Here is a 24,770-nt window from a genome sequence, read left to right as displayed (position 1 = left end):
TTTGTTTATTGAGGGCAAGACGATGCAAGCAAATAAAAATCAAAAGCTTATCTGACTTTTCTTTCTCTGCTTCTCATATGGGGTTTGGATTTTATTTGTATATTTTCTGAGGGTCCAATCTTCTCCTGGAATCCTTTATACGGGGGAAGCTGTGGGACAGATTCCTTAAGAGACCCTTCAGGAGAACTCTCATTGGGTGGGAGTGTTGCTTAATGTTGCCTACTTCTTTCCCTTATGCTTCATGTGTATTATAAAATCGTCATTGCATGTGATGGTGAGCCCCACCATTAGCAAGAAACAACTCTGGAAGCCCACTTTGCCATCTTGGCACTGGTCAAGGTCATTCATTACTTTGTCCACAGCCAGAGGGTCTTGATTTTCCAAAAATCCAGGGAACTCCTTTTCCATGAGTACTCTCAGGTCCCCCTTTGTTAAGTAGCCTTTATCCCCAGCAAACTTGTGAAAGATGAACATTATAGTTTCCATGGCAAGTTCCATTTGAGACAGCATTTTGATGAGGGCTGTTGAAACCTTGACCAGAGGCCTGGTAGTGACAATTGGCTGGTTGGGACCAATGGCCAGTAGGTGGAGCATGGCCAATATTTACTAATTTTTTTTTTTTAATGTCTGTAGGATCTGTAGTAATATCACCTCTTTCATTTCTATTATAATTTGTTCTTTCTTTCTTTCTTTTTCTTTCTTTCCTTCTCCCTCTCTTTCTTTCCCCCTTCCTCCCTCCCTCCCTCTCTCTCTCTCCCTTTCTTTCTCTCTCTCTTCTTTCTTTCTTTTTCTTTTCTCTCTTTCTTTCTCAGCCTGGCTAAAGGCTCATAAATTTTATTGGTATTTTTGGAAACAACTTCTGGGTTTATTACTCTTTTCTCTTTTTAATTTCAATGATTTGTACTTTTATATTTATTTTTTTCTTCCTTCTGATGCATCTGAATTTAATTTGCTCTTCTTTTACTAGTTTTCTAAAGGGAAAGCTTAGATAATTGATTTGAGATTTTTCCCTTTTTTCTGGTATAAGTGTTTAATGCTGGAGCACCTGAGTGGCTCAATTGGTTGAGTGTCCAGCTCTTGATTTCAGTTCAGGTCATGGTCTTAGGGTTGTGAGATTGACCCCCACATCAGGCTCCATGCTGAGCATGGAGACTGCTTAAGATTCTCTTTTTCCTCTCCCTCTGCCCCTCCCCCCACTCATTCTTTCTCTTTCTCTCTCTCTCTCTCAAAAAAAAAAATTGCTTAATGCTGTCAGTTTCCTTCTATACTTTAGCTGCTTTTGCTGCAGCCCCCCCCCCCCCCATTTTGGGGCATTGTGTTTTCATATTTCAATGTGAAATATTTTCTTTCTTTTTTAAGATTTGTTTGGGGTGAGGGGCAGGCAGAAGGAGAAGCAGGCTCCCCACTGAGCAGGGAGCCTGATGTGGGAACATGATCCCAGGACCCTGAGATCATGTCTTGAGCCAAAGGAAGACATTTAACTGACTGAGCCACCCAGAGGCCCCAAATGTGAAATATTTTCTAATATCCTATGACTTCCTCTTTGATCTATGGGCTGTTTCAAAGTGTGTTGTTTGGTCTCCAAGTGTTTAAGGAATTTATTGTTATTATTTTTTTAGATTTTATTTATTTATTAGAGAGAGTACAGGCAGGAGAGAGGCAGAGGGAGAAGCAGACTCCCTGCTGAGCCGGGAGCCAGATGTGGGGCTGGAAGCCAGGACTGTGGGATCATGACTGAGCTGAAGGTAGATGCTGGACTAACTGAGCCACACAGGCACCCCTTATTTAAGGAATTTTTCAGATGTCTTTCTGTTATTAACTTCTAATTTAGTTTCATTATGATTGTAGAACATCTCTCTATGATTTCACTTTTTAAAGATTGATACAGGTTTGTTTGGTGGCCCAAAATATGGTCTGTCTTGGTGAATGTTTCATGTGTGCTTGAAAAGAATGCATGTTTTGCCTTTTTGGGTGTACTTCAATTTGGTCAAGTTAGTTGATAGTGGTGTTTAGCTCCTCTACATCCTTACTTATTACTATATACTTGTTTTATTAATTACTGAGAGAGGAATGTTGAAGTCTCCAGCTACAATTATGGATTTTTACCTAGTAGTTCATCTTTCAGGCCTAAGAGTTTTGAAAAAGTATTTTGGAGTCCTGTTGTTAGGTGCATACATATTTGGGAACGTTATATTTAGTGAATTGATTTTTTTCATTGTTATGAAATTACTCTCTCTGTCCCTGATAGTATTCCCTGTTCTGAAACCTACTTTGTCTGATAGTAATATAACCATTTTAGTTTTCTTTTCATCACTACTTGCATTTATGCCTTTTTGAAAACCCTTTTATTTTAAACCAATCTTTATATTTATTAATTTTTTTTTAAGTAGGCTCCATGCCCAACATGGAGTTCAGTGCAGGGTTGAAATTACCATCCTGAGATTGAGATCTGAGCTGAGATCAAGAGCCGGACACTTGACTGACTGAGCCATCCCGGCAGCCCCCCCCCCCCCCAATTTCTATATTTAAAGTGGACTTTTCTGTAGACAGCATATAATTGGGTTTTGCTTTTTTATCCAATTTCACAATCTTTAATTGGTATGTTTAATTTATTTACATTTAATGTCATATCAATGTGGATGGACTAAAATCTATGATCTATATGTTTTGTTTCATCTCCTTTTTTCCTTTTATCTTTTTCTGTCTGCTTCTGTATTAATTGAGAGTTTTTGTTATTTCTTTTTATTGCCACCGTTGGCTTACTTATTCCTAATACTTATTTTTAAAAATTTAATGTTGTCTCTAGTGTTTACAACATACATCCTTTAATCACAGCTTACCTTCAAATAATATGATACCATTTCATGTCTGTTATAAAAACTTTAGAACATTATATTCCAAGTTCATCCCTCCCAACTTTTGTATTGTTGTACATTTTCCTTTTATGTATCCTATAAACCCATGGGATGTTACCACTATTTTTTTTTTTAAGATTTTATTTATTTATTTGACAGAGAGAGATCACAAGTAGGCAGAGAGGCAGGCAGAGAGGGGGTGGGGGAGGCATGCTCCCTGCTGAGCAGAGAGCCCAATGTGGGGCTTGATCCCAGGACCCTGAGACCATGACGTGAGCCAAAGGCAGAGGCTTAACCCACTGAGCCACCCAGGCGCCCCTGTTACCACTCTTTTTAAACAATTATCTTTTTTGAGCAATTTAGAAACATTTTAAATGTCTTTTATTTTTACCCTTATTTTGTTTTTTAAAAATAAAATTTTATTTTGCTTATGCTTACTAAAAGTCAAATAAGTTCATGATATTTGTGTTCCAAAATTTGTTAGGAAAAAGAAGGAGAATAATGGTTGACTTTGTCTGATACCTCATGAAGTTTTGGGGGGTAGCCTAAGCATAATGGTTAAGAACAAGTAAATTGAATAGATGTAAATAATATAGGGTTGTAGGTAAACTTTTTTAAAAGTTTTTATTTAAATTTCAGTTAGTTAACATACAGTGTAATTTTAGTGTAGGTGTACAATATAGTGATTCAACACTTCCATACAACACCCAGGGCTTATCACAACAAGTGCACTCCTTAACACCTACCACCTATTTCACTTATTCCCCCACCTGCCTCCCCTCTGGTAACCATTAGTTTGTTCTCTATAGTTAAGAGTCTGTTTTTTGAAATATCTTTTATATTTACCTTTTTAAAAATCATTTCTAGAGATCTTAGTTTATCTAGATCCTAGTTCTGTTCAATGTATTCATTCTGCTTTAAGAGCTTCTTTTAATAGTTTTTTGTTGTTGTTGTTTTGTAGTGCAAGTCTGCTAGTAATGAATTCTCTCAAGTTCATGTATTTTTAAACATTGCAATTTCTCCTTCATCTTTGAGAGATAGTTTCATGGATGTAACATTCTGGGTTGACAGTTTTCTTCTTTCAGTACTTTTCTTTTTAAGAATTTATTTATTTATTTGACTGAGAGACACAGAGAGAGCATAAGCAGGGGGAGGGGCAGAGGGCAACGGAGAAGCAGACCCCATGCTGAGCAGGGAGTCTGATGTGGGGCTCCATCCCAGGACCCTGGGATCATGACCTGAGCCGAAGGCAGATGCTTAACCAACTGAGCCATCCAGGCGTCCCTCTTTCAGTACCTTTAAGATGCTATTTTATTATTTTCTGGTTGCATCATTTCAGATGAGAAATGATGCTTTAATACTAGTCTTTCTTACCCTGCATGTAGTGTTTCCCCTCTCCATCTGACTACATTTGAGATTTTCTTTTTGTCTTTGATTTTCAATAATTTGAATATGATATGTCTAGGTGTATTTGATTGTTTTTGTTTGTTTTGTATTTATACTGCTTGGAATCTCTGAGCTTATTGGATCTGTGATATGATATATTTTATTATTTGGGGGTAATTATTGACCATTGTCTATTTCTTGTCTTTCTGGGATACCAATTACACATATGTTAGACCATTTCATAGTATCCTATGGCTTTTAGATGGTTTGTCTCTCCTCCCCCACCCCAACCCCAACACACACTCTTTTCTTTGTGTACCATTTTGGATCATTTCTGTTGACCTATCTTCAGGACCACTGGTTTTGTTTCTTCAGTTGTGTTAAGTCTGCCAATGAGCCTATTGAGTTGTTCTTCATCCACAGGAACAGAAAGGAGATTGGTCACTGCCTAGGGCTTAGGGGATTATGGTTTGATGAAAATGTTCTAAAGTGCACTGAGGTGTGGCTGCACAACTCTGTGACCATACTAAGAAGCCATTGAATCATACACTTTATTTAAAGATCTTATTATTTATTTGATGGAGAGAGAGTGAGAGAACATAAACACGGGGAGAGCAGAGGGAGAGGGAGAAGCAGGCTCCCCACTGAGCAGGGAGGCTGATGTGGGGCTCGATCCCAGGTCCCTGGGATCATGACCTGAGCCGAAGGCAGACGCTTAACAGCGGAGCCACCCAGGCACCCCAGTATGTGGATTTTTAATAAAAATACACCTAGTATGGGGCACCTGGGTGGCTCAGTGGGTTAAAGCCTCTGCTTTCAGCTCAGGTCATGGTCTCAGGGTCCTGGGATCGAGCCCCACATCGGGCTCTCTGTTCAGCAGGAAGCCTGCTATCCCCTCTCTGCCTGCCTCTCTGCCTACTTGTGATCTCTGTCTGTCAAATAAATAAATAAATCTTTAAAAAAAATACACCTAGCATATTTGGAAAAGAATTTGAACATTATGCATCCTCTCAGGTAAGAGAAGAATTAGGTCCCTATTTGTTTGCTAAACAGTTTAAGTTAGATCTAACCCAGATGCCCCTGAATCTTAGACTTTAAATGGACAAATTATATGGTATGTGAATTATATCTCAGTAAAGCTGTTCTTAAAAAGAAACCTTCATGTTTAGGTTTAAAGGCTACATTGATAAAAATCAGAAGGGAATCAGGAGGAACAAGACATCTTACTGATGGTGAAAGAACAAAAAGTAATTCTGAAGGAAATGTTACCGTAACTCAAACTGGTAGAAGGATAGAGATTGTATTATTTTATTCTGTGTTCTAGATCTGATCCTAAGTGTTAAGAACTGACTCTATTGAATGTTCTTGCCTAGTTCCTATCTTTATCCTTTTACGCATTTTGTTGACTCCCATAGATACAATGTGATTTATGGTTATTAGTCTTATAGATAAAAATGTTCCAAGTCCTCTCATTACTTTGAGTTCTCTCCAGGGCTCAATTTCCCCTCCGCTGTGTACTCCAGGATGCCTAATCCACTAGGTGTTGCTGTTATCTGGCAGTGTCACTCTTGGACTTTAGTGACCTAAGAGTTTGCACATCACCTCCTTCTGTTATAAAACTTGGGGCAAGTTCTCCAAGCTGAGAATTTCAGGGGGGCTCACCAAGAAATCCACAAGAATCCCATGATGTCCTAGCAGATGGTCCTTCTCTGCAGTGAACACATGTGTGCCCAGGGGCATTGTATGTTTCCAGGAGCTCAGAAGTCTTCTCAGTGGTTCTTATTTATCCAAAAAATATTAAATAAAAAAAGCGAAGTCTAGAATAGTGTGATAATATGCTGTTACTTGTATTTAAGAAAAAGTGGAGATAAAAATGTGTGTGTATTGGGGCACCTGGTGGCTCAGGTAGTTGAGCATCTGACTCTTGGTTTGGGCTCAGGTCATGATGTCAAGGCTGTGAGATCCAGCCCAGGATTGTCAGAGCCTACTTAAGAGTCTCTCTTTCCTCCTCCCTCTGCCCCTTCCCCTGACTCTTTCTCTCTCTCTCTCTTCCTCCCTCCCTCCCTCTCAAAAAAAAAAAATGAGTTTTCATAACATACCCCTAGAAGATATTGATGGCATGGCTGACTCTGAGCTTGGTACCTAGGAGAAGGGGCAGGTATAAGATTGTTCACTCCGTACCTTTTTGTATCTTTTGAGTTTTGAACCATATAATTACATTGGCTCTTCAAGGAGGAATACAAGTTAGAGTAAAAACAGAATCCTCCTGGGGTGGTTAATCAAACTGGATACTTGGATTGGCCCTGCATAATTCATTTCTCCTCACTTAGATCTTCCCTCTTCGTGCCTTCCATGTCTGGTCATTTGCCGGTAACAGACATGTTCCAACATGCCCCTCCTTCTCAGAGTGTCATAGAAATGCTACACAGGGATGAAGTAGCATTTCTAACCTGTCTCTCATGACTGATTGGCATTTTTAGTCCCGAACTTTCTAGACCAGAGGTTCTCAGACTTGAACCTGCATCAGATTCATCTGGAGGGCTTACTAAAACATGGGTTCTGGGTCCCACCCTCAGAGTTTTGGACTCACAAGTCTGGGGTGTTTCTAACAAGTTCCCAGGTGAGGTGAGTTGGGGACACATTTCGAGAACCAGTGCTCTGGACTAAAATAGTTTCTCCTGTGCCGTGTAGTCCAGTTTTGGTGTCTCTGCTGTGTCCTCATTTAGACATAGGAAAAAATAAAAAAACAGGAGAGGTTTGGTCTTTTCCACAAGCGTGCCTCTTGCTCACCAGTGTCCAGCTGTCTGTCTAGCCAATAGTGCCTGTCAGGCTCTAGCCCCTTTGTAGGATGATATGCGTGTCACCCCCAGGAGGGCTGATGTATCATAAGCCTGCACCCCCTTCGTCTGGACTCACCAGAGCAGACATCCCTGCTGCCATTGCTGTCAGCCCCCTGTGAAGCCTTAATCCGTGTTTAAGAGCGGGTTTTACAAGAGTCATGCTAATTTCTGATTCACCTCCCAGGGCTTCTCAACAGAGACATTATTAGCATTTTAGATGAGACCGTTCTTTATAATGAGAACTGTTTCATGTGGGATACTCGGCATCCTTTCCCCCTTTCCCTGTCCTTGGTCATTGTGGCAATCAGTAATCCCACCACACATCCCAGTGCCCCCCTCCTGCAGCCTTCCCCTTTCCAGTTTCCCTGCAGAATGGGATGAGAGCAGCTTTCCCCTGAAAAACACCATGTCATGTGTTGTTATCAGACCCCTTACCAAGCCACATTGCTTAAGCAACCTGCGAAAATCCTCAGTCATGTTTTTTTTTTTAAGAACTTATTTATTTATTTGTCAGAGAGAGAGAGAGAGAGAGCACACAAGCAGGCAGAGAGGCAGGCAGAGGCGGAGAGGGAAGCAGGCTCCCTGCCAAGCAAGGAGCACGATGCGGGACTCGATCCCAGGACCCTGGGATCATGACCTGAGCCGAAGGCAGCAGCTTAACCCACTGAGCCACCCAGGCGTCCCTTTTTTATTTTTTATTTTTAAAGAATTTATTTATTTATTTATACCTCAGTCATGTTTTAATATTTTCCTTGCTTATATTAAATGTTGATATTAAAAAGTGATTGAATCATGAATATTTCTTTCTGAAAACCGTATGCCCATCATGATGTTCAGTCCCTTCTCTGTAGAGAAACACACCAGAGGGCCCCTGTTTCCTGATGAAGTGGCTTTGCCTCCTTGTCTGCCAAGGAGAATTCCGTGACCCATTCTGTTTCCTTCTTCTTCTCCTTTTTTTTTTGGTCATGAGGGTCAGGGATAGATATGATGCTTGATAGGATTGAAAAATTAGCACAGAAAACCATTTTACATATATTATCAGCTTTTATACAGTTTTAACTTTTAAATAATCAGCAGCTTAATTTTGCATTTTCTGGTGAGTGACTTCAGTTCCCTTTAGAAGCCGTGCTTGGTACAGGTTGAGCAGTGAAGGATCATAGGCATGAGTGGCCCAGTCAGCCCAGTGAGCGTCGTATGGTGGAGCAGCTGGACTCATGGGGACATGGGGTGGGTCGTGGGCCAGAGTCACAGGAGGAGCAGCAGGCGAGGGGGGCTCTCATGCTGGCAGCAACTGAGAAGATCACTGGGGAGAATGAGGTGCCTGGTGTGCTCAAGCTGGAAGGGGAGTAAGGGTCAGGGAACAAAGAGCCACAGGTATCCCTGAGTGCTCACCCAGGTGGAAGAGTCATTGCAGCAGAGGGACAGAGCTTGCTGGGTCTAGAAAAGATCTGCCTGGACTGACTGGCTTAGCCCACAAGAGGAGCAGAAACCATTACTTACAGGAACTGTCCTGATTTGGCACCCCCTTGGTTCTGTGGCCAAAGAGAGCAACTGGGTGCAGACAGGGCTCTACCCCTTCCCACCACTCCTCTGAGGGCCCAGTTACTCCCATTTCCTCTTCGGAGTATGCGTCCACGTGTCTGGGGACCACCATGCTGGACTGACGGTGCCTGCCCTCTAGATCTCCTGTGTAAGGAAGGGATGTGTCGGGATTTTTCAGTCTAGAAGTCTCTCTATTGACATTCCATGGTGAGAGGTTGATTCCCTTTGGGTTTACAAAGTATCCTTTACAAATCAGTACACCTTCTGGGAAGGTAGCAAATAATTGGAGAGAATGGATTTACCAGTTGAGGTATTTGAGGGGTGCTGGAGGGAAATGGAAGCTTCTGAAGGGAGGAGATGGGGTGAAGTTTAGGAACCTTTGCAGCTTGAGGGGTGGGCCCTGTGGGCTGCCTGAGTGTGGGTTCTGGGGGAGCAGGGTGAGCCCTGGGCGGTATGGGGGAGTCATTTCTGAGAACAGTCCTTTCCCAGCTTTGGGTACTTTCTCCCTGTTCTGTTAGCTCCTCCTTACCCTGGCTCTGTCCCCAGAGCCCAGCCCTTGATTGCCCAGGTGCCAGCTCCCTCCAGAGGGCCCAACAGCCACTACCTGCTCTGTGGCCTTGGCCTTCCTCCTTCACCCCTGCCAGGGCCTCTCCCTTGACCCTGTGACCTCACCACAGTCCCACTCTCAGATGTTCAGCATCTGCCCTGTGTGGAGGAAGGAAGCAGCTAGTTCTTGTTCTCCTGGTAACTATTATTCCTGAACCCTAAACCCACAACCCCCCACACGTAGTAATAAAATCACCTGTGGTCCTTGGGACGTTTCCATCTTCCCACACAGCCTCTCTGAGTGATGTGCTCCCGCCAGCTGCTCCTGCTCCCTTGTGCATGTCTGCCCCTGACTTGGCTTTCCTTTTCTCCTTCCCACCAGTCACTGGCCAAGAGGCTCCCAGGCGGCCACCCCTGCTGCAGTCCCGAGCAACCTCAGGAGCTTCCTGCTCAGGGGCTCCCCAAGCCCACAGGGAGGCGCACCTCCAGGACATCCTGCCTTGTGCTCCCAGCCCAGTTGCCACAACAAATAGCAGAGGAGACTTTGGTGAGTAAGCAGGATTAAAACTGTGCTGTTGACCGTTCCTCCTCAGCCCACCTTGAGGAGATGGCGGGAGGGGAACTGGGTGACCAGGAGAGACCAGTGCCCACAAGGTGAGACGACATCTGGCCAGGTGCCCAAACAGGTGGGAGTGAGATCAGCATGCTTTAGCATTATCTGTTGACCTTGGCTTCGCTGGTCAGAATTCTAGAACTGGCGAAGGTGGTGGGAACTGTCATTGAGCCAGCCAGGAAACAAGATAAAGTGTCTTGCTGGGTGCCTGGCCTCTGCCAGAAACTTTTTGCCAAACCGGTCCTCCATCCTTCCAGACTGTCCCAGAACTTCTTTCTCCTGCTGCCCTAGGAGGCTGCTCTGGTTAACTACATTTGGTTTTGGTTTTCCTTTTGAGTCTGCGGTTCCATGCAAGCAGCCATCGCTGGGGTGGGAACACAGGTCAAATTCTGTGTTAACTGCGAGACCGAGTTATGCCAGGTCCTGGTCAAGAGCCCCCACTGGCCTTCCACATATGTGATCATCAGCACTCTGTTGAGTGAGAAATCTCACTGAGAGTAGGCATAGAGTGAGTCTGCGTCACAATGCCTTCTGTGTGTGGCTATACAGAGGTCAATATTCTCAATAATATTTCAAAAGTCTGGCCGGTCCTTTGGGATTTCCTGAGTGAAATTTGGGGCTGGGGGTCCATTGTTTTCTGTACCTTTCGCTAGTGAGCACCATGGGTTTCCTTCTGCCGCTCTTCACCCTCCCCTTAGGGCCTCGTGATTACAGCACTGTGGGGTCCTTGGCCCCCATCAGCCTAGGAGCAGTCTGTCTACTCTCACTGTGAAGGAGGTTGATGGGGCCCCAACCAATTCAGTGAAGCTGAGAAAGTGAGAAGGAGGAAGGCGAACGAAGAGGTCGTGCAAAGAAGCATAGCTTATGATCTTACAACACTGATTGTTTCCCCCATGGTTTTAGGCTGCTTTGAAGCATGGCGCCATCACTAAAGTAGGAGAATACCTTCTTAGCTACTTAGGCAACAAAACTAAGTATGTGGGTTCTGTCCTTCTGTGAAAAAAAAAATCCTGTAATTTTAAAGGAATTTGTAAAAAGTGACTATCAGTTTGGACTCTAAAGTGGCAGATAAAGGGGAAGGCAGTGTCCCACTACCACTGCCTGAAAGAAGATACAGAACGTGTGGCTGGGGTGGGGGGTATTATGTTAGGATTCAGGGGAGGCTGGATCAAAGTGAACCCTGTGTATGCATGAGCCTGGCTCCCTCGAGAGGCAAAGCCTTAAGGCACTCTGACATGGCGCAGCGGCAGAAGTGGGAGATCAAAGGATGTAAAAATTAATTCAAGTCCCTTTATTTTCAAGGCAGTGTTGCCTTGGCTAAAATCAGGATGAAGGCCAAGCGGCTGGTGCTGAGGAGTGGGCTATGCAAGGAGCCCTTTCAGTGGAGTTTCCAATTTTATGCACATGAGAGAGAAATTTGCAAGGAGAGAAAGAAGACAGTTCAAGTTGCATTGTAAAACCTAGAGCAAACAGGACTGCAGAAATCAGCCAGCACGTCCTTCCCTGTGCTGATGTGGAAAGGGGGCCTCGAGAGCAGAGCTGCGGAGACACACCTGGTCAGTGCAGTCAGGCTGGGGTTCTGCTGTCCCCGAAAGTCTAGGCTCATGGGCAGCTCATTCTGGCCTCTTTAGCAAGATACAAACGTTACTTGATAGGTTCTCAAAAGGTCAAGTAATCATTAGTTATGTCCATACATTTTTTTCAGAGATGCCAGTGGAAATATCTCTGTTCTGAATTCCATGCCCTTAATGAAGGTGCTCTTTCTGCTTTTGGCAAAATTACTTTGAACCCTGATGCTGTATCACATCATATTACATGTATAGAGGCTGCATTGTGACTCTTCTAACGAAAGCACATGTATTTTAGCAAGCTTTATGGTGCTTGATATATAACTTGTAATTAAGTATTGGATTTGATCATATTTCTTTAAAAGTTGGGCATCATGGAATTGATTCATATTGTAACCATCCCTTATACCATTGTTTCTATGAGAAATTCAGTCCCCTTCCCAAGAAAAGTACATAATCCATGTCAGTGTGGTGAACACTGATGTGATTAATGTACCAGACATGACATTTGTTCATTTATCAGATAGTCCTTGAGTGATAAGGGAGGCAAAGTCCTTGCTCTGGGGTAGTTTTCCTTCTAGTGAGAAAGGGAAGACAATAATGTCTGGCATTGATTTTTATTTTTCTTATTTTTTTAAAAGATTTTATTTATTTATTTGAGAGAGAGAGCGGCGGGCGGGGGAGCGGTTGTGCAGAAGGCGAGGGAGAAGTAGGCTCATTGTGGAGCAGGGAGCCCCATGCGGGACTCCATCTCAGGACTCTGGGATCATGACCTGAGCTGAAGGCAGACACCGAACCAGCTGAGCCACCCAGGCGCCCCTGTCTGGAATTGATTTTGAAGTGCAATGAAGAAAAGTAATGCAGGTTAAGGGGATGGAGGGATTAGGGCAGAGGTTATTTTACATAGGATCACCAAGTAGTCAGGAGGGCCTCTTTGTGGAGGTGAGATAGGAGCAGAGGACAGAATGAAGTAAGAGACTGGATTTCCAGATTTGGAGGAAGAACTCTATTCAAGGCAGAGAAACTGGCCATTGCTAAGGCTTCACTGCAGGTGTGTACTTGATGTGGTTGGAGGAACAGCAGGCAGTCCAGCCAGATCTGGAGAGGAGGGTGAGACACAGCATGACAGCAGTTTGGAGCAATAGGCAGGCCTGGGTCAGGTAGGGCCTTATAGGCTGTGGTAGGGAGTTTGGATTTTAGTCCATGGGTAATGGGTGGTCACTGGAGAGCACTGTGTGGGGGAGTGTCATGATCTAGCTGCTGAATGGAGAACTGACTGTAGGGAAGCAGTGTGGCAATGGGCACGTAGATGGTCTGCTGCAGGGGTCGAAGGACGTGGTGCTGGTGGCTTAGATGGCTGGTGGCACAGGGGTGATGAGCCATGATTAGAATGAAGGTAGAACTGGTGGGAGTTGCTGAAGGATTGGATGGAGGGAGAGGGAGGGTGTGAGATGGCTCTTGGGCCTGGGGATTCAGGTGGCTGATGAAGCCTTTGGTCTGGGGTTGGGGGGCATGCTGCAGGAGGAGCACATTTGGCTAGAGAACGTTGAGAGATCTTGTTACATCTTCTAAACCAGTGAGATGTGGAGTAGGCATTTGGATATAAAATTCTGAAGGTTGGCAGGGAGGTTAGGACAGGAGATATGTTTGGGAATCTCTGGCCTCTCAAGGCATATAAAACCATGGAACTTGAGTTGAACCCTGAGGAATGAGCAGGCCCATCATTTAGAGACCAGGAAGAGGGGGTAGGAGGAAAGAGAAGAGAGCACACCCCCCCTCCCCATCCGGAGAGAAGAGAGTCTCTCCAGATGGAGAGGTGACTGACTGTGCTGGTACAGCTGACAGCATTAAATGCATTATCAAGCTGGGAGTAGTGTCCTCTGGATGACTGCCTGGGTTCTTATGTGCCTGTGAGCCTTGTCTTCCCCCCGTTAGACTGGGAACTCACCAAAGCCAGGGGTTAGTTCAATGTTCTCCTGCTTGCACTTGGAGCCACTTAAAGCTGTGGCTGAACCGTCTAGTGAGGGACACTTCCTTGTAGAAGCTGCTTGTGAAGTTGTCCATCCCTGGGGCAGGCACATGAGCTTTCTGGCTATCGGGAGTCTGAGATATAGCAAAACCAGAGGACCCATAGGATCATAAGATAGCATAGGAATAGTTTGTGGTTTGGGGCACAGAGCTTTGAAGAGATGGGAGGCCATCTTGAGGAGATGGGCCAGAAGTTGAGAGCCCTCAACAACATAAAGGAGACCCTGCTTGTGAGTTGAGGGGAGATCCTTGGGCCTGCAGAATTTAAACTGGTAATAAGCCTGGGAGTCAAGGGTCTATCCCCTGGAACTATCCTGGAAACCTAATTACTCAGTTTTTCCAGGCGATCCTGATCATGGGGCCTGATAAAGTTCAAGTGGGCTGCTAAAATTATGTTAAGATAAAAGCTCTTTTTATTCATTCAATAGTCATTAAAACCATCACAGATTAATTATTTTTCAAAAGAAAGAAAACTATGCCACAGTTCTGCAACTAACATATGACCAGATGTGGACATCTTGGGACACCCTGTCATGCTTAAAAATACTGTAAGGAATCTTTAGACAGTAATTTAAAAAGAAGAATAAGGGAAAAGCATTATAGTTTGAGATTTTTTGGTTTATTTTAGAAAAGAATACTCAGTTATAACTTAATATCAGATTCTGAGACCTATGTATACCCAGTTTTGTAGTGGAGAGGGATGATAATTACGAAATGCAAGAAAGTACCCAAGGGAGAAACCCATAAAAATCACCAGCAGCTTATGGGGCACCTAGGTGACGCAGTCCGTTAAGAACCTGACTCCTGGTTTTGGCTCAAGTCATGATCTCAGGGTTGTGAGATCGACCCCACCTTGGGCTCCACACTCAGTACGGAGTCTGCTTGAGATTCTCTCTCCCTCTCCCCCTCCCCCTACTCTCAAGTAAATAAATCTTAAAAAAAAAAAAAAATCACTGGTTGCTTAGCTGAATAGCCAAAAGCTGTCTACAAGCTAGAAAGCACATGAATCTTTGATGTGAACAAGTGGTGTGGGGAGCAGGGTATAGAGATCACATCCCATGGTGTGTGAGGAAGCTTTGGAACCACTGACAGCTTCCATATCTACCAGCCTCCCACTAAGTCGCCTGGGGTGAGTTGAAATGGTATTTCATAATGTTATCCCCAACTGTGTTCTTTTTTGAGTGCCTGAGGTGAGTCCGGAACACACTGACGGTAGTATCTCCACTTCCTTGCCCCATTCATCCAGCTGCCTGCCTAGACCTCAGCTTGCTCTCCTGGCAGCTGCAGCAGCTCTAGGCCAGATTTCCCAGGATGACGTCAGTGGTGTTCTCAGCTCTTCTTCTGAACTACGCCAGCTGGCATCCCGCTGACCTTCAGCCATGCCATGGCCCTCGGGCCAAGCATCCCCATCTTTTGTGGGGTGAGGTGGTTACTATGAGAGGCCCACCGAGTGTTCTCAGTGGAGGGTGAGGCAAGAGTGTCAAGCATCCAGGATGCTTTCTTCAGTCCTTGGGGTCACGCTGGGGGAGTCCTGGTGAAACTAGCATGAGGATATTAGAAGGGTTTGGAAACCATGCCTGGTTGGAAGGGTGGAAGGACCATGTGTGTCCTTCTGTGGAAGGATAAAGGATAAATGGTGACTGTCTTCAAATATTTGTAGACATGTCTTATAGTAGACTCCAGGTTACTCTATGTGACCCTCAGGGGCAGAATAGGGTCCAGTTGGGGGAAGCATATCACAGCTCAACCCACGATGGAATGGGCTGCTTGTGAGTGTGGGAAATTCTTCTTGCAGGATTTTCTGAAAGATTGCCTTTTGGGATGCCCTGGCTAGGATCTGTCAGTGGCCCCTGGTAGACACCTCCGTTTCTATTCTCGACAGGAGCCAGGTGGTAGAGGAGGTTAATGAGGTGCTCCAGACCTTTCCTAAGAGAGCAGACCCTCCTGAACACAGTGACCCAAACTCCTTCCCTTGCCATCCCTTCCTGTCCCCTTTCTGAGAATTCTCCACTGTCAGACATGCCCAGAGGGGATTTGTGCATGGAAATAGCGTGTCCTAACTGGGGAATCTGGTCCACCCTCAGGGACTGGAGGAGTCTGGCTTGGCTGCAAGCCTGCTCTGTCTCATGGAGGGACCCGCCAGGATCTTGGCTCAGTCCTGCCTCTAACTCTGCTGGGTTTGATTCCATCCATCTCCCAGCCTGTAATCGTCAGCCTCCTGGTGTGGCTAGGCCCTAGCAAGTGTCCACACCAGGCCCGCTGTTGCCCAATTTGGGACAGAACAGGATTCCTATACTGGGTAGGAGGTTGAGTTAGAAGATCTCTGTGGTCTCTTAACTGCATCTGTGGCCCTGTGATTCACTGTTCCCTTGTCAATAGCCCGTGCTTTAAAAAGCAAGTGGGAACAAGTGTTTGGATCCAGTGCTGCTCCGTAAGGAGCTGGGCTGTGACCCCATGGTCACTCCCTCGTCTTGGGCAGCTCCAATCCTAAGTGGAACAGGTCTGGTCCAGATGGAGGTCTGGGGAGGAATTTGGGAAGATGGGGAGGAGTGAGTGGTGGCAAGTGGTTTAATGGCATCTGTTCCACTCAGCCAGAACGTCTTCATTTGGAAGATGAAGACTTCCTCAGTATGGTCTCAATTAGCCTGTGTATGTCTTTGAAATAATTACACTTTCATCAAAGTGTTTTAGAGAGTGATGTTTAGCCCCGTGTAAAGGGCACGATCCGGTCCGGTCCTGAAATAATGCCTCTGCTACCCCAGATGTCAGGAGGAACTAAAAATATACTCATAAATTGGAGGAATTCTTGGTTTATTGGACCCATCTCCTGTCTCTCTTATCCTCCCTCCAGAAAGTGAGAGGGCGAAGGAGTGAGCCAGAAATCTTTAATTATCCAGTCTGCTGACATTATTTTATCTGCAGCACTGATATTAAATCTCTACAGCATTCCATCTCAGTCCCAGAGTGAAGAGTAACCTCGGCAAACACGGGCCTTTGACTTTCTGCTAGTTGTGGCCAACGCTCTGTTTTCTCCCCTACTCCGCCCTCCCTCAGACTTCTTAAATTCCAGAGCTTTCTGTGGCACCGGAAATGATCTGTCTGTGGAATGTCCATACTTTAGGAAAGTCCCTGAACTGTGTATCCGAGCTCTACTTCCCCCAACTCATCTCGGCCACTCGTGGTTAGGTTTTGGCGTGCGTCCACCATTGGCGAGACTTGGGTTTGGCAGGAGCCTTTTCTCATGTTTCTATTATTGACATAAATGAAATTTTATCAGTTCCTATCATTCCTCCATGGGGGAGGAAGAGCAAGTCTGGCTAGTTCTCCCCCCACCCTCCATTCTTCGTATATAAATTTAATTTCTTTGTTATATCCTTAACTTTTCTGCCAGTGAGGTGCATCTTGGATTTCCGTTTGTTTCTTTGGGCTGTGGCCCTTTCACCTGACTTAACGTCCAGACGATCAGGTGGTTGACTTAGTCCCCAAAGGAGGCCACTGTTTCTGCCACAAGTAGGTCGTGTTTCTGCAGGGCTTCTGGTGTGCCCAGTGCTGGCTGGGGCCTTGAGTCCTCATAGCCTCTTGAGGCAAGTACCATCACCATCCTCTCCATTTCACAAGTGAGGACCCAAAGATGAAAGAATTTGCTGAAGGTCCAGCAGCAGAGCCGGGGTTAGAAGGCAGGCAGCTGGCTGGCTTCACACCTGCTCTGTCCTGCCTGTGGGCCCCCTGCTCTGCATTTGGCCAGGATCCCCACTCACCCTCCAGAAAGTGTTCCTATCTTTCTAAAGCCCTGTCCTCCACAATTTTTTTGCAAGAACTTACTGTGCAGGAAGGACACTCTATCACGGAGATATAGAGATACAAATGGGGTCACTCACCTGGGCCCATACTGCTTGTAGTGAGCCCCCACAGAGTTTCCCTGATTAGAGCCAATGTTATAGCCGGACCAGCCCTCAGCAACAACCATCCAAGAACTTAAAAGAGACAAGGTTTGTTACTTATATCTTAGAGGGTACATGGCATGCCTGGGGCCACATAGCAAGGTCATGGGGGGAGAGAGAGAGAGAGAGCTGGCTTGTGGCTTCTGCTTTTCTTGGGGCCAAAGGTGAGGGCTTAAGGCGTTACAGGTTCACTCTTTATTGGTGACTTTAAAACATAAGAGCAGGAATTCAAGTGTAGGAAGGGAGAAGCAAGCAGTCAAAGGGCCAGTTGTGTAAGTCAACCACAGCTCTCTAAAAAGGGAACCTCGTGGGTGGGGCTACTTGGCTCTTCATCTCATCCTGTAGCTGGCCATGCAACTGTCCAAGATGGATGTCTTTGAGGTGGATGCCTGGGCAATCAGAAGCTTAATGTCAGGCACTTACATTAGAGTCAGAAAAGCTGACTGTCCAAGTGTTTTCGAAAAGGGTGCCTTCGTTGCATTCACTGCCCTCTCCAGGGTTAGGACGCACACCAGGCAGGTAGTGAGCCCTCAGTAAAGTATATGGTGAATGAACGGAACTGCCGACAAAACAAAGCCATGGACATTTTTACAAAGAAGTGAGGGAATATGTTTGTGACCACAAAGTATGAAGGGCATGACCTGAGGATTGAAGGACCGTCTCTTAAACTACACACACTGAGTATGTGAGAAACCACACGCCCTCTTTGGTTTTGTATTTTGTCACAGATTTGTGGGGATGTGGTCCTGGGTGGGTGCTCGTGAGCCAGTGTCCTAGGCCCTGCTGGCAAGGCCCCTGAGCAGTGGCCTAATCTAATCTAACTCTGAGATTAGAGCAGGATGCAGCTGCCTGGAAAAGACTCCCCATGGCGTTCCACGGCTGCCCCACTGGCAACATCATATAGGGGAGGGCAGAAGGCCTGGATGGTTTGCTCGATCACAACAGTTTTGAACTTCATGACTCCTTGGACTTGGATCCTCTCCTGCCTTGCTCAACACTTGCCTTACTTCCCAAGCCTTGCCTAACTTGGTTGGGTGTCTAAGTGCTCATCCCTCCAAACTGTGGAGGAATCCCTGGGCCCAGCTCCTGCCCGAGCTCTGGCACCAGATCAAGGAGCTCAAGCTCAAACTGGAGCTGAGGAAGAAGAGAAGAATATTTGGGGGGCCATGAGTCAGCCCAGGGAGCAGGCTGACATGAATCAGGAGGATCCAGATTCAAGAGCCATAAAAATCTCATGAACTTTGACTCAGTAATTGAAATTCTTGAAGTCTATCTTGGGGAAATAATCTCAAATGAAGGAAAAGTTAGGTTCATGAAACTGTGACTTGTGATGTCATCTGTTTTAGTGAAATTGGAAGCAACCTAAATGGTAAACAACAGGGGCGTGATTGGGTAAATTATGGTTCATCCACTTGGCAGAGTACTGCACAGTCATTAAAAATGAGACTTATAAAGAGTGTTCCATAACCAGGAAAAAGTGTGTGGCTTGGCCTGAAGAGAAGCACTAAAATGAAGGCAGTAATAATGCATAAATACGATTGTGTTTTGAAAGGCACCTACATAGGGAGCCCCTGGGTGGCTCAGTTGGTTAAGCATCTGCCTTCAGCTCAGGTCGTGATACCAGGATCCTGGGATTGAGCCCCGTGTCGGGCTCTCTGCTTCTCCCTCTGCTCCTCCCCACTGCTCATGCTCTCTCTCATTCTCTTGCTCATGCGTCTGTGTTCTCTCTCAAATAAATAAATAAAATCTTTTTTAAAAAGGTACCTACATAGAAATAGATTGGAAAGATGTTATTTGTGTCAGGAAAAAAGTCATCTGTAACCCTTTGCACAACCAGATTTTCAGCAGATGCTGCTTATGAACAAAGAAGAACCTGGAATACGGGGCCCAGAGTGAGTTCAAAGTTCATGCAGAGAGTCAGCAGTCAAGACCCTGTCTGGGAAGGAGGAAGGAGACCTATGAGAACATGTCCAAACATGACCCAGCGTGTGACTAATGTAACAATTTCCTGGACTGAGGCTGGTGAAGCAAGGATAGGGTGAACATGGTCAGGGAAGACATCTGTGAAGTCTTGTCTCACGTGTAGACTGGGAGGTCGTGGAAATACAAGACCCATCCATCCATCCTGGTTCTTCTGGACCATCCCAGCGTATTAATAACATCCCTTGTCATCATCAAAAGAGTCCTGATTTGGCTAATGTGTCACGTGATCACCTTAGGTGTTGAAAAGGAAGGAGAAGTCTGTTCTAGGTTGATGATAATTGCTCAGCTAGTCCCCTCGAGCACTGAAGAGGGAATTAAGATCCCCTGAGGCCTAGATAGGCCCAGCCTGATGGACATCATGGGATGGGGACAGAAGCTTCTTTAGGCAGCATCTCACCTCATCAAAGAGGGGCTCAGCCCAGAGGCATTCCTGACAGCGGAGGAGCCAGATGGATGTAGCTCATTTTGTACATGAACAAACAGATAAATGCCTTAGGAATTGCCTCAGTGAGGAGGTGTCTAGACCTTGGTCCTGCTGTTTGGTGGAGGGATACAAGTGGTGAGTGTGGGGACAAGCTCTTTAACTTTTCTTGGACTTCAGCAAGAAGTTACGGTTTAGCACCTGGATACTTTTAACTTTTCAGGTAAGACATAGGGGAAATGAAAAGAGTGGCCTCCCTTAAGAGAGACTGGCTGTCCGTGCTTGACAGGAACTTTCAGAGGTCTGCCGAGAGAGGATGCCTGAGCAAGCCGGTGCTCATCTCAAAGCCCAACTTCCCAGAGTGGTCTGGTAGCCTTCTCATGGGGGAGAAAGTATAGTACCACTGTGAAGGCTTAAATAGAAACCAGTATAAACAGGACAGTTCTGGTCTTTACCATGCCATTGTGTTTTACTTGTGCCCCAGGGAGCAGGCGCCATCAATAGAGAAGTTCTGCTTTTCACTTGAGCCCAAAAGCCAAGAGGGACAAGGCCACTAGACACCCAGCCTGGACTCATAGGCATGAGGCGGAGCAGAGTTGATGGCAAGCATTCTTCAGCGTCAGGTCCCGTATCTCTCCGCATCAGACCTGGGGCTCAGGGAAGTCCTAGGATCTGCTTTCTCCAAGAAAAGTATCATCTTGGGTAATGTTAAAACCCCAAACTAAGAGCCAAAACTGATTCTCTGCATTAAGCATTAGTGGTAAAAGCTCCAGATGACAGCATTTCGTTAAATGTTATAAAACTGTTAGGAATGCAGCTTAGTAATCAGAAGTACATTGTTAACTTAATAGCTGTACTTGGTATGGATAAGCACATGGGGAGCTCTGCTTTGGGCCTAACCAGCCCTATCTAGCTGGTTGGCTGCTGTGCCCACTGGATAGAAGCTTACCTAAATTGCTCAGAAGAAAATGTTGCCACAACTACAATGGCCATTTGCAGTGATGGCAGACAGCTATTTCTCATCAGAGTCCTGTGCTGATCTTATTCCTGGGGAGGAGAGAATGTTTAACACCCAGTAGATACTGGGTCTGTGTTCCCCTCTACCCTGATGCTGGGAACAAAGTGGTGCTTCTGTGTTGGCTGAGTGTCCCATACGGGGTGGAGAATTGTTGGGTTCGGGAGTCAAAACCATGGAGGGATTTAGGGCCTGTGAACAGGCCAGTGTCCACTAGCTGTTTTGTTTCCAACCCCCTGTTCCTGGCCCCTGTGGTTCTAGCGTTTTTTGCTAATCTGGCCTCTCCAAGAGGACCCCGAGGTCCTGGTCCTCAAGCTCTGTGCTCCCGCAGCTAGTCCTTGGCGGTGGCCCACTGATCTTCCTGTTACTTGCACTTCCTCCTCTGGCAGCTGATGGGGCCTCCTGTGGGGAAGGGCTTTTCCCTCTGCATGTGAGTGTCTCCATTTCTGAGACAGGTTTGGGAGGGGCACATGCTCTCTCCCCCCTACAGAGAGCCTGTTGAATTGACACCTCTGAGCAGAGGTTCCTCTCTCCAGAAGGGCAGTCACAGCACTGCCAGTCCAAACCTGGGACTGAGGTTCAGAGAGGCCAAGGCTCAGCCAACACCAGCTCCAGACCCACAGGACGCCCTATCCACCTGCAGTGCTCAGGGACTGCAGACTGAGCCCTTCACCCAGAGAGTGGCCGCTTCAGTGGGAAAGGAGAGGCAGGGCAGGGGTGGGGAGGGCACTCAGGGGTGAGGGAGGGAGATTGTGGGAGCAAATGGAGGCCCCTAGCAGAGTGAGGGCAGAAGGAAGGGTGTCTCCTCACTCTTCCTGCAGCATTTCTGTCATCATACGGGGAGGACATAATGTCTAGCACGCTCTGTTTAACCTCTCACCTTATTTATGCTTGTAGTGGCCATCATAGAAACGCATAGTGGTGGGTATGGACAGACTGTGCATTTTGATCCTGTGCCGGGGTTCTTCTCTGCTGGGAGCGCAAACTTGATGAACCTGGCTTGATTGGCCCAGATGATCAGCATGCGGCCCATTAATGTCAAGGTTCTAAGGAGTCAAGAGGGCATTGCATCATGTCCACGTGCTCTCATCCAGCTGTGGAATAGATTCTGCAGGCAAACTTCCGGGGCCCGAGAAGTTGGGATCTGGATTCTTATAGATGTGAACCACAGGAATGAATGAACTTCTGGAATTTCCTTACTTGAGAGAGGTGTGCATGCTTGTGGCTGTGGCTTTTGGCTACTGGGTATACGTTCTGCTGCCTTGTGTACAAGACTTACCTAATGACTAGCAGACTAGCTCATTGCTTCAGAACCCGAAATGACTGGTGATTGCCACACAAGTTCCTTTCACACATGCATCCAGGTCCCTGAGAAGAGAGGTTAAGGGTAGCTGGCCTGAGCTGCTCTCTGCAGACCAAAGTGGGGGAGGGCCCCGCAGATGCGTGGGCTCACAGAGGGAGATGGGATGTACACATCAGATTAGAAATTATGGACATCTGTATAGACAGATAACATACAGCCAGGAGGGATGCTAGAGGTCTTCTAACTCCTGAGAGGTTAGGCTACTTTCCCAGGGGCCACTGTTAGCAGATCCTGTCCCTGAAATCTGGTGGCTCTAGTCTGAAGCCAACCCTTCTCTCAGGGCCTTGGTTTTCTTATCTATAGACTGCAAACGTCAGCAAACGTCCCCTCGTCCCCTCGTGTCTGTAGCTGTGAGTAATCTAGTGGCAGAGCCAGGACAAGACACCAGGACCTTCGACTCCAACCTCCTCCCAGATCCTCCCTGTGGCATCTCTAACATCCTGACACTGTTACCAAGGGTCTGAACCTTAGAGCCAGAGACCTGGGTTTAAAGCCAGCTGATAAGAAGTAGCTGTTATTGTTAGTTCTGTGACCTTGAATGTACTGTTTAACTTCTGAGTCTTCTCTTCAAAATGAAAAGAATGCCTATCTTTAGAGTTGCCTTGGAAATGGAAGTAGGTAAACTCCTCACTACAGTAGCTGGCCCCCGGCAAGCAGTCAATGGATGAGTGATTTCCGTTTGGAACAATAGGTATTGTACATCACAGTCACCTCATGTGTCTGGACCTGAGGCTCCGTTTCGGTGAAACAGGAGGGTCAGTTTGGACCCGTGCTTCTCCCACCTTTGCCCTCTGTAAGGGAAGCGGAGACAGAACATGTGCTCAGGGGTAGGGGCTTGGGGGCGTAGCCTGAAGCAGCTTGTGGAAAGCATCACATTTCTTTGAAGCCCTACATTTATTTGTAAGTGTCCTTTCATACCATAATGTGAATACATTTTTTTAAAGATTTTATTTATTTGACAGAGAGAGATACAGTGAGAGAAGGAACATAAGCAGGGGGAGTGGGAAAGGGAGAAGGAGGCTTCCAGCCGAACAGGACCCTGGGATCATGACCTGAGCCAAAGGCAGATGCCTAACGACTGAGCCCCATTTATTTATTTATTATATATTTGAGAGAGAGAGGGCGCATATCACGTGAGGAAGAGCATGACAGCAGGGAGAGGAGGGCAGACAGGGAGGGAGAGGGAGAGAATCCCAAGCAAACTCCCCAGTGAATAAGGACCCCCAGCTGTGGGGCTCGATCCTACGATGCTGAGATCATGACCTGAGTCGAAACCTAGAGTCGGACGTTTTACTAATTGAGCTACCCAGGTGCTCCAGAATGCATTGGTTTTAATATAAACCCCCTCACCCCAAATCTTTGAGTATAGTTGATGCTCTGGGGTAAGATGGCCTCAAGTGTCCCCAAAGGGCACACAGAGGCGCTCCTATGAGGATGGAGGTGGGATTGCATCGTTTCTAAGATCCCTCCCAACTCCACCTGGTGTAAGTGGTACCCAAGAACTGTGAAGGACCCTTGGAGGGCAGTCTCCCCTGGGCCCCAGCCCCTAGTTGGAAGGGGGTATGTTAGGTAGAGGTGGAAGCAGCAGAAGGGAGGGAGAAGATGTAGCCCCTGCAAATGAGGACAAAGAAGGCTGGAGGAGCAGGGCTGTGTCTGAGCCTGACTTTTGGCCTGTGGGCTGATAGACCTGGCTGGTTTGGGTTGGCAGCCCTCCATCACCCCAGGTAAGTTCCAGGAAACACTAAGCCATTGTTTCTCCTCTGCACCTGGAAGCTGCAGGAGGGGATGGGCCCTCCTATCACAGGAGGGTGGGTGAGGGCAAGGGGTGAATTGCATGTGGAGACATGGGACTTGTCACACTGCCAAGGCATCCTCCTAGCAGTTCTGAGGCAGCACCCAAGGCCCAGATCTGGGGTTGAGCCCAGCCAATGGGAGGAAAGAGGTGGAGATCCTGGAAAAGAGCAGCAGGTTTTGGGGGGAGAACACAGATTTCTGGCCTGTGAATGGGAAGAGAGAGCATCTGTGTGTGGAAGGGGTGGTGGGGGGCGGAGGGGGGAGGCAGGTCTGCGGGTGCTGGTCCAGGCCCTGCATAGATTTGCTAGAGATTAGCCAGTATGCCTGGACCCTCTCTCAGGCATGAGGGATTGAAATGAAGTCACCCATTTGTTTAGGACAAATATAAAGGGCTTTCCCTGGCCAAGGGATTGACTACATTAGTCATATTTGTACCCATCTGATAGCATTCCAATAAATCTCAGAGAACATCACCAAAGTTGTTACACTGGCAATTTCCTGCTGGGCGTGGTATTCATTATGATAATAAGATTTAACCTATCTTGACAATTCCTCCCAAGCATGTTCCCACATAGAGCTAGGATTTGGAGTTAAGAAGGATTGGATTCTACTCCTTTTTTATTAGCTATTTGACCTCAGACACATCACTTGGTCTTAGTCCCAGCAATAAATGGGGTTAGAACATACCTCAGCGTGTGGCAAAGTAGAGGTGGGTCAGGATTGGAAAAGCATTTTGTAAGTCGTCAGTAGCTTAATGTTAATTCTCAACAAAAACCCTTTTGGCAGCATCAGCGAAAAGCATTGCTATCCTCTACACGCCCTCGCAACCGAGTCTCCATCAGTTTAAAGACTGTAACTCTCTAAACTTCTCTTAA

At 46.3% G+C, this 24,770-nt stretch overlaps 1 protein-coding gene across 1 annotated transcript; it reads right to left on the bottom strand.

Moving 5' to 3' along the window:
- Positions 1–219: 219 nt before the first annotated feature.
- LOC123940916 (protein S100-A10-like) lies at positions 220–510 on the bottom strand. Its single transcript, XM_046003906.1, has one exon. It carries the CDS (start codon positions 508–510, stop codon positions 220–222), a length of 291 nt encoding a protein of 96 aa, XP_045859862.1.
- Between the last annotated feature and the right edge of the window lie 24,260 nt (positions 511–24,770).

Source organism: Meles meles, chromosome 4 (genome assembly GCF_922984935.1).
Source record: "Meles meles chromosome 4, mMelMel3.1 paternal haplotype, whole genome shotgun sequence".
Taxonomy (NCBI): Eukaryota; Metazoa; Chordata; class Mammalia; order Carnivora; family Mustelidae; genus Meles; species Meles meles.
This window is presented reverse-complemented; position numbering and strand designations above follow the sequence as displayed.